The sequence below is a fragment of the Gymnodraco acuticeps genome, unplaced genomic scaffold, assembly GCF_902827175.1.
Source record: "Gymnodraco acuticeps unplaced genomic scaffold, fGymAcu1.1, whole genome shotgun sequence".
Lineage (NCBI taxonomy): Eukaryota > Metazoa > Chordata > Actinopteri > Perciformes > Bathydraconidae > Gymnodraco > Gymnodraco acuticeps.
This window is the reverse complement of record NW_022989979.1, coordinates 1,918,303-1,932,379: the sequence shown is the minus strand read 5'-3', so window position 1 is coordinate 1,932,379 and position 14,077 is coordinate 1,918,303. Positions and strand designations below refer to the sequence as shown.

Below are 14,077 nucleotides of genomic sequence, written 5' to 3'. Positions count from 1 at the left end.
GGAACTAAACTATGCCCAGCAATAAAAAAGGAGTGATATTTTTTAACAGAAAAAACAGCACTGAGCATACGACAAAACCCTAGCTCCGTCAGGGACAATGAAGCCCCCCCTCTGCTGTTTTTCTGAGGGTGGCAGCAGATCCAGAAGCATGGATGACTTTAAGCAATATGAAGCCAATCTGTCCACTGGATACTGAGCTCAAAGCTGGATATTGTTTTGAAATGGCCAATAAGAGATACTTAAAAGAAGGGGGGATTTGGATTAGCAAGAGGTGGGACTATGTAGCATTCGATCTTGACAATCCTAGTGATGAAGGTAAACACACAAATGGATTAGCAGTTAGTGATAGCCCTTATTTCTGTGCCCAATCCTACAGCTGCCTAACACTGCGAGTGTCAGAAGCAATGCCAGTTTGTTTCTGTGTTAGAGAAAGCGACAGTGGTTGCGTGGTTGTTGGTGTGTTCTTCCATGTGTGTGTGGGAAGCACTAGAAGAGGTGCCAGCTAGATGTTGGGGTTCAAACAGATGGGAGACAGGCATCTGGACAGCTGGCATTCACTGCCTTTCACAAACCCTTTACACCAACCACCTCCCCACCATATCCCCATTCTGTCATTCTCGCCTTTGCAACATTTCTTACAGCTTTTCTTTTCACATCCTTTAACTAGACTGGGAGATATAAAATAACAAGATAAGTAATTTGCGAGTTGTATTTCATGTGCAAACAGATTGAAAGGAATGAGAAAAACATTTACGGGGTTTAAATGTCATGGGAAAGCAGGTCAAAGTTTTTGAATTCATCTAAATTAGTGCATTTGTTTGTGTCTAGTTGTTTGTATCTTTACATGTAATGTGAAAGCTAGACCAGCAAATGTAACTGGGTCATGCATCTCTATTTGATGAGCACAAAGAGCACTTTACAAGTTAACGTCAGTCTTCCTTTTGCTTACTCTTACCATCTCTGTCCCCATTGCAGCCTGCTTGTCAGATTCAAGTCAGTGTAGCTTTTTATATTTGAGCATTTTACAAAACCATCTTTTCACTTGCATTTACAGATTCAAAGGTAATTGTGATTGCTTTGGCATTGCGATACTAAATTCTTCTTGGCAGCCCCTCAAGGATTTTGAGTTTCCGTGATTGCTGTGACCGCAAAACCTGCCTCATTTTGTAGAAGGAAATGCATGGAACTCTGCCACATTTGGAGTTAATTTGGAGTAAAAAAAAAGAGCACTGACTTAATTAAACAAAAAAAGTTATTAATGATCTTGTTGACAGATGCTTTAAGAGAATATTCATTAAACTAACACTGCCAAGATACATTTCATAACTCTTGATTCATAAACATGTAACCACCTTTTTTCTTTATAATAACGTAACTGTAAAACTTAGATAATTTCTCTTGTCCAGATCAGGGGGGCCAACGAGAGCAGATGTAAGGATGATTTATGCTGGAAGCAATATCCTGTTCTTTTCTCCTGTGATGTGTCACCACCTACAACTTTGTAACTTTAAAAGCCATTAAGATTTAACACTAAAGGTCCCTTAGCAGGGGTGCCAGCCTTTTCCATGTGTTAAATGAATAATGTCGCCTGATACAAATGTAATTTATATGCCTCATGTAACAAAAGAAGTCTAATTTTCTCCCATTTCCTTGTACGCCTCCAGTGGTTTTCAAATATTTTCTCCACTTTATATATCTTTTATTCATTATTCATGTAATAGCATTTGGCAAAGTAATAAACTGATATGGAATGAGCTCAGTCTCAATGACTTTAGTGGCATTATATGCATCATACTTAATGAGACTACAGAATTAACTCTAAGTAGCGCACAATTAATTACAGAATGCTACAACAAAAAAATCGTAATTGAAGTCTAAAGATTGCACATTTTATGACATTCCTTTTTTTGTTTTGTTTTCAATTTCATGCCATCGCCAGACCAAAGTGATCGGGAAAATATACTTAAGCCCAGAATGTCAAGTTTTCATTCCAAATGTCCCTGCCCCATTATCCGTTCCCTTTAGTCAGACTTTACTCAGTGCAATGCCGTTATATGTAGAAAACAACCTTCCAGCTGGAAAATATGTTAAAACAGGTTTACTATTTAGCCAAAAAGGAACATTTGCACTTTATGGATTATTAGGCCACATGAAAGCAGTAATTATTTGACTTGCTAAATTAAACAAAGTAATGAAAGTGCTCAATGGCCCCACTGTGTCTATAAAAACACATGTTTCAGTCGTAATTAACCAAGGACTTCTTTGCAGGAGCAAAAAGAGACACATTGCAAAAACATATAATGTGCCAAATGCAGGGGAATTCTTCTGACAGTCAATCAGTAGACTATCTAAAAATGCACCCACACAAATATGAGGAGGATTTGCAAACAGAAGCTATACATATTCTAAGTATGTGTGCATATCACTGAGCCACTACATTCTTTTAGATGACAACATAGTCAGTTCTAGTAAATGCAACCCCAAAAGAATGAGTCTTGGCACGGTATGTGTTTTCACATGTGTGGGGGTCCACTCAACTCAGATGACACCGCTTAAGAAAGCAGAGAGCAAGTAAAAGAGTTGAAACGAGTTGAGAGAGAGGTTTCGGGGGGAATACAAATAGGTCGGAGATAGTGATCAATGACTCAGGCAAGGAGGGGGTGAGGAAGACAGTGAGTGGAGGAGGAGGAGGAAGAGAAGAAGGAGGAAGGGGTGAAAGGAGGAGGTGATAAAGAGCGATCTGAAGATGTGCATCGGACACCTCCCTAACGACCACTCCGAGGCAGACAAGATGAGAAAACCTGCAGGCATGAATTAAAAAACACAAGCACCGACACGCGCAAATCATTAATGGGAGTTTTTGACTGGCATCATCCCTCATTTTGAGAAATGTCATCTGTGGGGTGCCTCCCTGTGAATCATTTTAATAGAGAAAATACAGCCGCGTGTGTGTGAGTGTGTGTGCAGACATGAGGGGGTGTAGGTATTGTTTGTCACCAGATGAACTCGTGGGGTGAGACTAATGAAGAGTGCAGAGGAGAGGAGGGAGGCATTTTAATTGGCCTCTCTATGTCTCACTCCCCTCTCTTCTTCTCTCGGGGAGAACAGGAGATTTAATGTTGGTGTTACGGAGGTAAGAGGGGATTTCTAACAATGGCCCTGCAAATGCCTTGTCCTACTAATTGGTCAATAACCCATCATGTTAGACATAAGCTGTTTTTGGAGCACCAGGGATGAGAGAAGCTTTACATTTGCACATCATTTGTCATTCATAATGATTTTTTTGCAATGCGCTTGTGCTGCGGTGTCTTGCAACTAATTTGCTTATTATAAAAAAATTAATTCTGCAATGCAAGAACATGTAGAATTACATATTCTGACATGTCTTAACATGAAAGTAAGTGATATCATGGAAGAATTAACATGTATATTTTTGGAAATTTCTTTGTATTGCCATGATGGCCATTAGTCACTCTGTTCTGACCATAATGTCGTCCAATCACCAGATTATGACAAAGTGTACTTTGTGCGAACGCATTGCTGCAAAATTACAGTAAGTATTGAGTCATGCATCATATTTAATAAAAAGATGAAATGTCTGTCACCTTCACCTAAAAAGCTAGATTTGACACTTGGTCATCTAATATGAGTCATCCTTTCAACAGCTTTACAACGACACTTTGCTAGAAGCAAGAGACGCTCGCCTATGAGCTTAATAACAACTAACCAACATGATTTACTAATCAAACTTCCTCTCTATCACAGAAAGTATGCAAGAAATGTAGACATGATAACAGCAAGACAACCACACATTATTTAAACAGCAGTGACCAAATACGCACACATGCACACACTTGACATCCATGACAAAATGTGTCCTCCTATAGCTAACACTGTGACACCAAAAGGTGTCATTTTTTATCAACTCATTAAATATCCGACCGAATGAACGAAAGATCAAATGTCCAATCAACAGAGCAAGAGACAGAGCTGGTCACAGCTAATAATTTCGTTGTGGATGTTTATTGACGTAACATTATTTTACATTTCTCACTTAAAATGTGCCTTACTCAAACTGTAATCTGACAACTCTACCCTAGGCTCTCTCTGAGGGGAATGGCTGCTACAAATCACCATATTCCCGCTTCCCTCCTCTGCTTTCCCATTTCCCTTCAGCATTTTGTTTCTCTGAAATCGCAAAGTTAGCTGCTAGCTCTTCCCTTAGGCTACATTCTCTATCTTTCCCTCCCTCCAGTCTTTCCTCCCTTCCTCCCAACTCTTCCCTTTTCTCCTCTCGTCTTCCTCACTGTGATTGCCAGCTATACTGAAGGAGAGAGAAGGTATAGGTGAGTGTTTCAAATGGCATCACTCTCTTTTTCTGGCCCTCACTCTCTCCACCTCTTCCTCCTTCTCCTTCTGCTATGGCACTGGTTCATCCTCATGTATATTTATGGTACAAAGCTGAAGAGTCAGGCAGACTTAAAATGAAAACTTCAACTAGAGAGGGATTGTGTGCTCATTTTGTGAATGTTCTTGAGCATCGGTGTGTGTGTGTGTGTGTGTGTGTGTGTGTGTGTGTGTGTGTGTGTGTGTGCGCGCGTGCATGTGTGTATATGCACTCTCTTATCCTTGTTGGACTCAAGCATCCTTTTTATATTCAAGGGCGAAATTCCTCTCCACTTCACCACCCACTGCCCTCCTGTTTTCTCAGCCTCCCCATTTCTGTCATTACCTCCCCAAGTTTCAGTCACAGACAGGTGGTTGTTTTTTATTTCCACGGCTGACGGGACAGGTGTCAACCTTTGACGGGAAGTGACATTCTAATCTAAAGAAGTGATTCGAAAAAAGACCCACACAGAAATACACATATATACACACACGCACATCTCCCTATCATGTATATCCTGTGGCTGCAGAAGGACGGGCAGACCAGATTTAGCTCATGCACATCAGCGCAGAGAGAGAAGCATAAATCTCACATATTTTCTCACAATTTTCTCTTAAATGGCTCTGAGTGAGGTCGCAGTGGGAGAATATGACCGCCGATTTCAAACAAATTCATCTTGCAGAAGCGTCTCATCTACACTTCAGCAAACATAAGACGTTTTTTTTCCCTTTAAAAAAAATAAAAAATTAAGTTCCTACAGAAATTGGGGTTAGAATGCATGTATAAAACGTATGCAAACACTATATCTGCGTGGTGCACGTCTAAGCACATCTAGAGTGTGTGTGTGTGTTTGCTCATGCAGGCGTGTGTGTTGAAACAATGGCTGTCTTGAGAGGCGGCTGCATGGCTGACTCTCCTTTGGTTTCCGTAAGAGGAGGAACGTGGGAAAAGAGGAATAAGTGCCATTCATCTTTTCACTGGCTCATTCACTACCTCGTTTTCTCTCTTTCACTCCAAGTCTTTGTTCCCTTAAATGGCCTCTTTACTTCTGTCTAAACCTCCATTTGAGATAAATTCCCTCTCGCTGTACCCCAACACATATGCAATTGGCACACAACATGCACAGACATAACACAGGCAGGAGCTTTTCCCAAAGTCTCTCCCATGCCTGAGCTAAAATCCTCAGGAATAAACTCAAGGTCAAATGTTTTTGCTGATTTGTGTGCGGACTTAAACAGCAATATCTCTTTGATCTTATTTTCACCACTGCACTGGCATCAATTACTGTTTTTAGAAGTTCCATTTTAATCCAACACCAATGACATCACATGCATGCTCTCTCTTTTCCCCTCTGTCATTCAATTATCACACTCCCATCAACCATCAATACCTTCACATCCTTGGTGTTCATGCGTGTCCCTTCCTTCCCCACGAAAATGTCGTCTACATCCACCAGTATGTGCCGGTCCAGACCCAAAGTAAGTTTCCTGTCAGTGAGGTAGGAGATGGCATCCACCAAAATGAGTCTGTGGAGCCAATAGCCCAGTCCCTGGCCAAAAAGTACCCTTCTCACCCCATCAAAGAGTCCCATGTCCTGCACCACAGTGGCGTGAAGGCCTGAAAAACCAAGTCCTGGATTATCTCCACTGCCTGCCCCTGCTCCCTCCTTGGACCGTGCATGCAGCACAGCCTGATAGGTGGAGTGATTGGAGGAAAACGAGGTCCAGTCCTCCCCAGGTAACGCCCCTCGATCTGCTCCAGGCTTGGTCAGGTGGAGGAGAGGTGAGCTAGACACCACACAACAGTCCCAAAGTGCCTGGTTGGTCCTAAGTACCAGTGGGAGGCCTCGGAGTTTGAGGAGCGGTGGGGAGTTCTCAGTGGAGCGGTAGAAACCAATGATGCCCACTCTGTACTCAGTGCAGTATTGATGCAACAGCTGTCTGTTCCATGTGTCCGCATGTGCATACTTTAAAAGATTTTCATAAATGATGAGTAAATATCTGCCGCGGCCTTTTTCTGTCAGCGGCGGAAGGTCGCCCTTCCCTGAGGCGATCTCCATGCGAAACTGGAAGTGTGCTGACTCCAATATAGCCACAATGTCCTGACCCAGCTGGGAGTACTGGGACTCCACAAGCACCAGCACTACTGGGTTGGTGTGGACATGTGTGTGAGGGGGGTTAGGGGGGTATGGGTTTGGGAGTTGATGATACGGGGAAAGTGGCTGGGAACAGGCAGGTTCTGGGGATTGTCCAAGCTGCATGGAAGGGGAGGAGTTGTTAAACAGAAAGTAGGCAGAGAGGAGGAGGGAGAGGAGACAGCAGGAGGCCAGCAGGAGCAGGAGCCTACGTAAGTGGCGGCGGAAACGCACGGCCACCGTCATTGCAAACTAGGGAGGTATTGTGCGGAGGAGGAGGAGATGTCTTAATTTAGTTTGATGGAGCCTAGAGAGTGTGAGTACAAGTTGAGGAGCCTAAGAGATTGTCTTTGCGTGCGAGAAAGGAGCAAAGCCACTCAGGGGTGTGTCATGTCACCATGGCAGGTGGAGAAGGGAGTTGTGCCGGATGTTGGGGAACAAAGGTCTTCATTGAGGAAACACAGTTGAGGTACTCTCCTTCCAATCCTCACAGAGGAATCACGCGCAGAGACGGAGGGAGTGATGATTAATGCCTGCAGAGAAAGAGGACAAGGAGAAAAGAAGAAAGAGTGCATTTTTTGGGCAAGGTTGAATAGTATGCATTAGTTCTCTGAGAACCTGCTCGCGGGAGTGCGTGTATAGGTTGTGCCACTCTGGGGAATGTGAGGGCACAGCTGGTATCTACAGAGCTGATTGAAAACAACTTGCATCCTAAGGGCTTATCCAACCTCTGGCACACACACAAAAAGTGACATCACAGTTAAAAGCACAAACACAACAAAAACGTGAATCTTCACAAATAAACAACAGCTGGCTATGCGTTAATGTGGCAATGTGGGGAGGTGAATGAGACTTCAACTAATCAGTCCCATAAAGCTCTTTGGAGAATTACTCTAATTGCGCAAAACTATGTGCACTTCTGTCCTATTTCTGAACCTAATCATCTGAAATACCACAAAATTAAAGTTGGAATCCTTTTGCCAGGAGCACCAATCTGGGGGGAGCCTGTGACAGAACAGAGGAAATGGAGAGCAAGAGAAAAGTGCAAGAATAAAAGAGACAGAACAGAGAGGAACAAAATGCAATGAATTATAGAAAGAGACAAAAAAGACCAGGATTAGCATCTTAATGTATGTGCCGGGAGCCAGGGAGAAGAAAAAATCCCACAGCATCTCTTTCTCTCTCTTTTTCTCTCTATGCCTCACTCTCCCCCTCTATCTTTCTACACCCCCTCTTTCTCTTCTTCTGTCTGTTTGAATATCAATAGTCTTCTCTCATGTTCCCCATCCTTCTCTCCTTGTTCCTCGCCTTTAGAGAACACACGCAAAGAGAAGGTCATAGAGGAGAGACAGTCATATTCCTTAAATATGATAGCAGAAAATGGAAAAAAGGAGAAGGGAAATAATTCACAGCACTTTTTTATTGCCAACAAAGAGGAGAAGGTAGTATTTTTTATCACAATTGTAAGATCTTAATTGCTACTTGAATTACTACTCTAATTATGTTGGAGATCATCTTTGGCTTCAGTTTCATTACAAGTTTAATATGTGGGGGATATTGTCTCTACCAAGAAATTGCGTGTGCACTTAATCAATAGAGGAGGTGAATTGTAAGTATATTGGAAATTATGAAAAACATAACTATTGGTAAGTGTTGGTTTAACCTGTTACAGGGGTATGCCTGAGTCTCTATTAAAAGCCACAGGAGGGCGCTTGAGTTAGCTCAATAACACGAGACTTATCGTGAGAGTTCTCCTCTGGTCAATTTAATAACTAATACTTTAAAGCATGTCATGTAAAAAAAAAGCCTAATGATCGAGCAAGAGATGCATGAAGCTTTCCATGCTTTTTTGTAAAAAACATAAAAAAAGTTTCACTCCATTGTAAAACTCAAAGTGTAACCTAAAATGTTCCAACACTTCAACATCGAATTTGTGTATTTTAGACGTCATATCATATTAATAAATACAAATTCATATTTAAAACGGGAATCTTTTTAAAAATATAGTAGGCTACTCGAGCAAAGTTAATACAATTAGATTAACAGTGGCCCCCAGTGTTAATTCTATTTTATTAACTTTGGATGAGTATATATTTGTCAAGTATAGGATAAAAAATGTTTTGAAAAAAATTGAAGGAAGAAAACATTTCGAAAATTGTTTAAAATATGGGGATGAATCTCTAATGTAAAAGAAAGCTACTTGCAGCGTAAACATCGCTAGCTATTACCATATCAATATATTAAGTCACTAAACTAACAGCAGGTAATTCCAGAGAGTTTTCCATCCCGCTTCCTGACGCTGAAGTTTATGTTAAGAAAATAACACCGACTCGCCCACTTACCTCTAACCGAGGCTGAGGGGCTGCGGAGCGTGGAAGAGGCGTGCCGGCGGACCGGTGAGTGAGAGGCTGCTTCGGGTGGGTCCGGGGCTCCGGTCTCGGTGGTGCACCACTCCCGTGTGTTTTGGATGCTCAAGCGTTGTGCCATCTCCCCCCTCTCTCTTTCTCTCTCTCTCGCTGCTTCTCCACTAGAGCAGCAGATGCGGGAAACCGGAATGATCGGCTCTCCTCCCCCCTTTCATAATTCTTCTCTTTCTCTAAACTCTCGTCTCCCCCGCAGTCTTCTCCTCTCTCCCGCTTTGCACACTTCTCTTTTAATCTCTGCTTTTTAAAATAGAGTTTAGCATACGGGGATGGACAGAGAAGCACCGATAGCACGCCGCCCGTTAAAGACTGACAGCCGAGCGTAAATGCTGTGGTTTAAGAGCGCCTGCCCAAGTGGAGGCGATCGAGAGAGGGAGGGAGAGAGAGCGAGAGAGAGAGAGGTGGTTGGTAGAAGGGAGGGAGAACAAGGGATAGGTAAAAGGAAATAAGGGGAGGGGCTCGGTTTGATTGACACAAACAGCCTTTTTCTCAGCAATCACCGGCCAAGGATGGTAAAAGCTCACGGCCCGTTAGTTGGTGTTAGTCGGATGGGGGATGCGCACCGGTGCAAGTTAATGGCGCGCCTTTCTGATTCCCTCTTGCTCATTGCACAAGTTGTATCAGTCAAGGGTAAAAAGAAAGAAAAAAAGCAACACTTTCACTGTAGCTGGTGTAAAATGGCATTTCATTTCCACATTATCAAGAATGGTATCAATCATGTGGATGAATAAGACATTTCTGATATGCTCTATTCGAATTGCACTCATTCATGCCCACATGCAATTCAGGCCTATTATTCTTACTTCTCCAGAATGTCAATCAACCATGCACAGCATGTCAATCACACAGAGTTTTTAACTTGATTAGGGGTTCCCTTCTCTCTTCCTACCAGTTCATCAATCTCTCTAACCCATCTGCACTGACATACGCTCACTCACACACATCTCAATGAAGATAGTGGGCCCCTCATTCACATTGTAATGGCCTTACAATAGAGCTTATTTAGTGTGTGTGTGTGTGTGTGTGTGTGTGCGTGTGTGTGTGTGTGTTTCTCAAGGAAGTATATGAACCCGTATAGGCAGGACACGGTTTTGCTGACAGCTCTCTAAAGGTTTGGGCTGATTTCTGGCTAGATAAATAGGCCTATACAAACACATATACACACACAGATGAACATAATGAGCATCATTTGTTAAATATAAGCCAATTTCCATACTAGTATCATGCTCCTTTTACTTACCCCTCTACTTAGTTTGAAATATATTTCACTGGAAACCCTATTTGTGGCTCTCAGTTAGTGTAATGACTAAGCAGCGGTGCTGAGAAAAAGAGAGCTTGAATGAAATTTAACAGCCAGAATATCATGCCCTACAGAACGCAATCCAGAGATAATGAAGGTTTGGATTGGAGTGCGATTGTGTTTGTATGTAAATTAGTGTCAGTGGGTGAAGTGTAATTAGAGAGGCTGTTCACCTTTTTCCTCCACATTGCAAGCTGAGAACCACTACTGCTATTCTGCTTGTTGAAGACAATAGGCCAGAAATGAAAACTAGACGGCTGCACATAGATGCCGGTGTCGGCCACAATGTGTATGTGATTCAACGCGTGTTTTGTTAACCTATAAGGCTAATTACAGGGGCGTAGGACAGCAGGAATAATATTCAGAGAAAGACTTTCATAAGGATGAACAAATTATTTGAAACAAATATTAAAACAAATAGTTGTTAAAGCTCTGTCTTTTCTTAGGGTTCATATTTGTATCTTTGTTTTGGTGTGCTTCTGTGTGTACAAAATAGAACTTAAATCGAAACAATTTCAGAATTGTTTTACTGTTACTGAAATCTTGTTTTTGTGTTAAGATGAAAGCAAAATAAGGGTGGTAAAAAAAAATGACATAAAGTTTAACCAAACGTATACGAGAGCATGATCGTAGTAGTGTTTTGGTGAAAGTGTGTTTTTCTGTGTGACTCATTCAAAGACGGGATGTGGTACACCAATAAGAACATCGCTTTTTGACCTGTTCGGGAACAATCTTGCCTCCACACAAACAGAAACACACTTAAATGCGTCGACTTACCCACAAGATCATGCTTAACGCCCACACATCGCTGTAAACAACCCAACTCTCCCACACTTTTACAAGCCACAAACACTGGCAGGCTTGTTGTAAGAGTGACAGAGCACACCTTCATTTCATATCACATCAACACTTCATCTCAGCACTGATTACAAGTGAAGCTTCTGACAGGCAAAGAGACACCATGCATGGAAAGCCTAAATTAAAACAAGAGTGTTTTTAGAAAACAAACATGAGTCTGGCTGTCTTGAACAAGTGCTCCCATCATCATACAAGGATTTTAAAAAAGAAAATAGGAATGAGAGGAGATAGGAAGGCGGAGGGAGGATGTCAGAAAGCACAACAGTGATCAGATCGCACAGCACTCAAGGGAGGGAGGGGTAAAGTGATCTATCTCTGTCTCTCTCTGACCTTGTTCACTCTCGCCAAAAACCTGACTTACAATCCCAAACTAAATATGATACCTTCTCTCTCTGTCTTCCCCCCCTTTCCCCCCCACCCTGCTCCTCGCGTTCTGGTAATAAATCGCTCTGTAATTACCAGGGAGGATCAATAACAGTCACATCCCTCCTCTCCTCTGCTCGTCTCCCCCGTCTGCAACTGACACTAACGTGTTCATCCCTCGCTGTGTGCCACTGTTATAGATCCATGAGTGATAGATCGCATCCTGTATCGTCTGTACACACACCAACACACATGCAAAACACAGGTACACACTTAAAGGCTGCACACACAGGGGGCTGAACCCAGGCATACATACTCACTGCCACAAGTATGAGCACTGGACACCACAGGGGGGAGGCCATAGGTCTCAGTTGCTATTGGAGACGTTTCCTCAGCCGAGCAACCCAGAATAGCTCACTCGGCCCCCTGTCTAATGAAATCGAGGACAAGGATGAGCATCACATGGGCAGTCATGCAGTGTGAACTTGGGAGAGAGCGTGTGTGTGTGTGTGTGTGTGTGTGTGTGTGTGTGTGTGTGTGTGTGTGTGTGTGTGTGTGTGTGTGTGTGTGTGTGTGTGTGTGTGTGTGTGTGTGTGTGTGTGTGTGTGTGTGTGTGTGTGTGTGTGTGTGCATGAGTGTGGTTTCAATGGATAATCATGTAAGTGAAATTATGTTTAATAGGAAATTAATAATATCCTAGAGAGCAAGAGCAATTTTCACACCTCAAAATTGCTGACTTCATGATATTCTCTCACACCCACACTTCCATGCTTAGTGGGTGTGTGTGAGGGGGGGAAAGGAAGAGGGAGAGCATGTGCGTCAATATAGAAAATAGTTTCAGAACTATGAAGAACAAGAACGGTTTTAAATAAACTTTCATTCGTCAGCATATTTCCCTGCATGATAATGGTGTTTGGCATGTTAGTGTTACATTTCAAACTCTTTCTCAAGTTTTATATTCCCCAACTTAATTTACTTTTTTCTAAGTATGACCAAACATTCACAACTTTGAGGAGAAAGGAACTCTTTACAACATTAATTTGTGTAGGGTGTTTAGTGTTCTCCCTGTTAGCCTGGCTTGGAGGCAGGTGAGTTAAAGAGTTGGTGGTGGGCAGTGTTCAGAGAGAAGATGGCTACAAGGACAAAACTGTGCTGATTCTCAAACAGGAAGACAAATATGAGGTAACAGGAATGGGTCGAGTCTGTACATTTGTATAGCTTTCAAAATGTTGTAACTGTCCTTAATGTCTTGAGGATGTGATCGCATGATACTCTGGGAAATTTGGTTTGTGTTTTATCTGTAACAGAAGAAATAAATGCACCCAGTCAAAGCAACATAATAAAAGGGTTAGTAATAAAACTCCAATATCCCAAAAATGACCTTCAGATTGAATGTTTCCGCAACCCATGTTTTACCTTCACTGCAAATGTTCAAAGACAAAGTTGAATGATGGGGCCTTTGTGTAGTTGTAGGGGAAGAGGTTTGGAGGTCAGGATGGGGAGTGGGCATACGATCATTTATTTACTGCTACGATTGGAGGTATTTACCTTATTTACCTGAAGTTACCTCATGTTTTCACTTTTGTTCTGTTGTTTTTAAATTTGCATTTAAACCAAGAGATATGTGTAAAATAAGTAAGACAATTTTACACCAATACAAGGTAATACAGTACATGCTAAATGTTACAACTTTTTTAACGTTGGTAAAGGAGAGGGAAATGATTAGAATATGTGGTGTAGGCTAATCCTTTAAATGTAATTCATAATATTTTGGACAGATCTTTGTGCCTCTAAAACAATCAATATATTAAGATATTCATTTTGTATATAACACACAGGAGTCAGCACATTTACTGAATGAAGACTCTGTAGTCTGGAGTGAGTTAATCGGATAGCCGTGACTTGTCAGGTTGCTCCTGTCCTGCACTCTAAAAACAAATGCCTTGGCTCAACAAAGAAAATCAAGGCAACAGTTTGCATCGATGTTTATTGAGTTAAGACAACTTCTAATGAAATTGTCTTAAAGCAACAAAGTTATTTGAGTTAGGGGAGAAGGCTTTTCCTCTACAATCAGAGGTGTTTTTAATTACCACTTACTTAATAATTGGTAGCATAAACAGTTTTTAAGTTGATTACTTATTAAAATTAAGTTGTTCCAACTTGTTTTACCGTATGATTTAAATGTAATCTTAAGTTGTATGTACTTAATTACCATCATTGTGAACACACGTTTTTAAGTTGACAACCATTTATAAATGAAGTTGCTCCAAATATATTGTATTCAATAGTTTTTTTTCTTAGCTTTTTCATGTTTTTGCCTTTAAAGAAATAAATGAATTGATTCCACAACAAAAATATTAGGCAATTCACTTTTTATTTTGAACTGCAGTTGTTTATTTCAACACATGATGTTTCAATCAGGAGATAATTCATTTTTGTTTGAACATTTATTGACACATGCCATATGATAAGGTGCATGAACACCTGAAATCACAGCTGACTGCAGGAGAGAGGAGAACCATTTTATAGTTTGGCTGCAGCTCGGTGATTGGCTGCTGGAGAATGAGGTGAACTGTAATAGGTTAAAGAGAACGCCTGTGATGAGCTGATTG

General features: G+C 41.6%; 1 protein-coding gene across 1 annotated transcript in view; it reads right to left on the bottom strand.

The window, feature by feature from the left end:
• The window catches only part of ndst3 (N-deacetylase/N-sulfotransferase (heparan glucosaminyl) 3), a 44,159-nt gene extending 34,857 nt beyond the window's left edge, over positions 1-9,302 (bottom strand). Inside the window, 2 exon segments of the mRNA XM_034211713.1 lie at positions 5,778-7,054; positions 8,864-9,302. Coding sequence (XP_034067604.1) covers positions 5,778-6,767 — 990 coding nt within the window. The 5' untranslated portion in view covers positions 6,768-7,054; positions 8,864-9,302.
• Between the last annotated feature and the right edge of the window lie 4,775 nt (positions 9,303-14,077).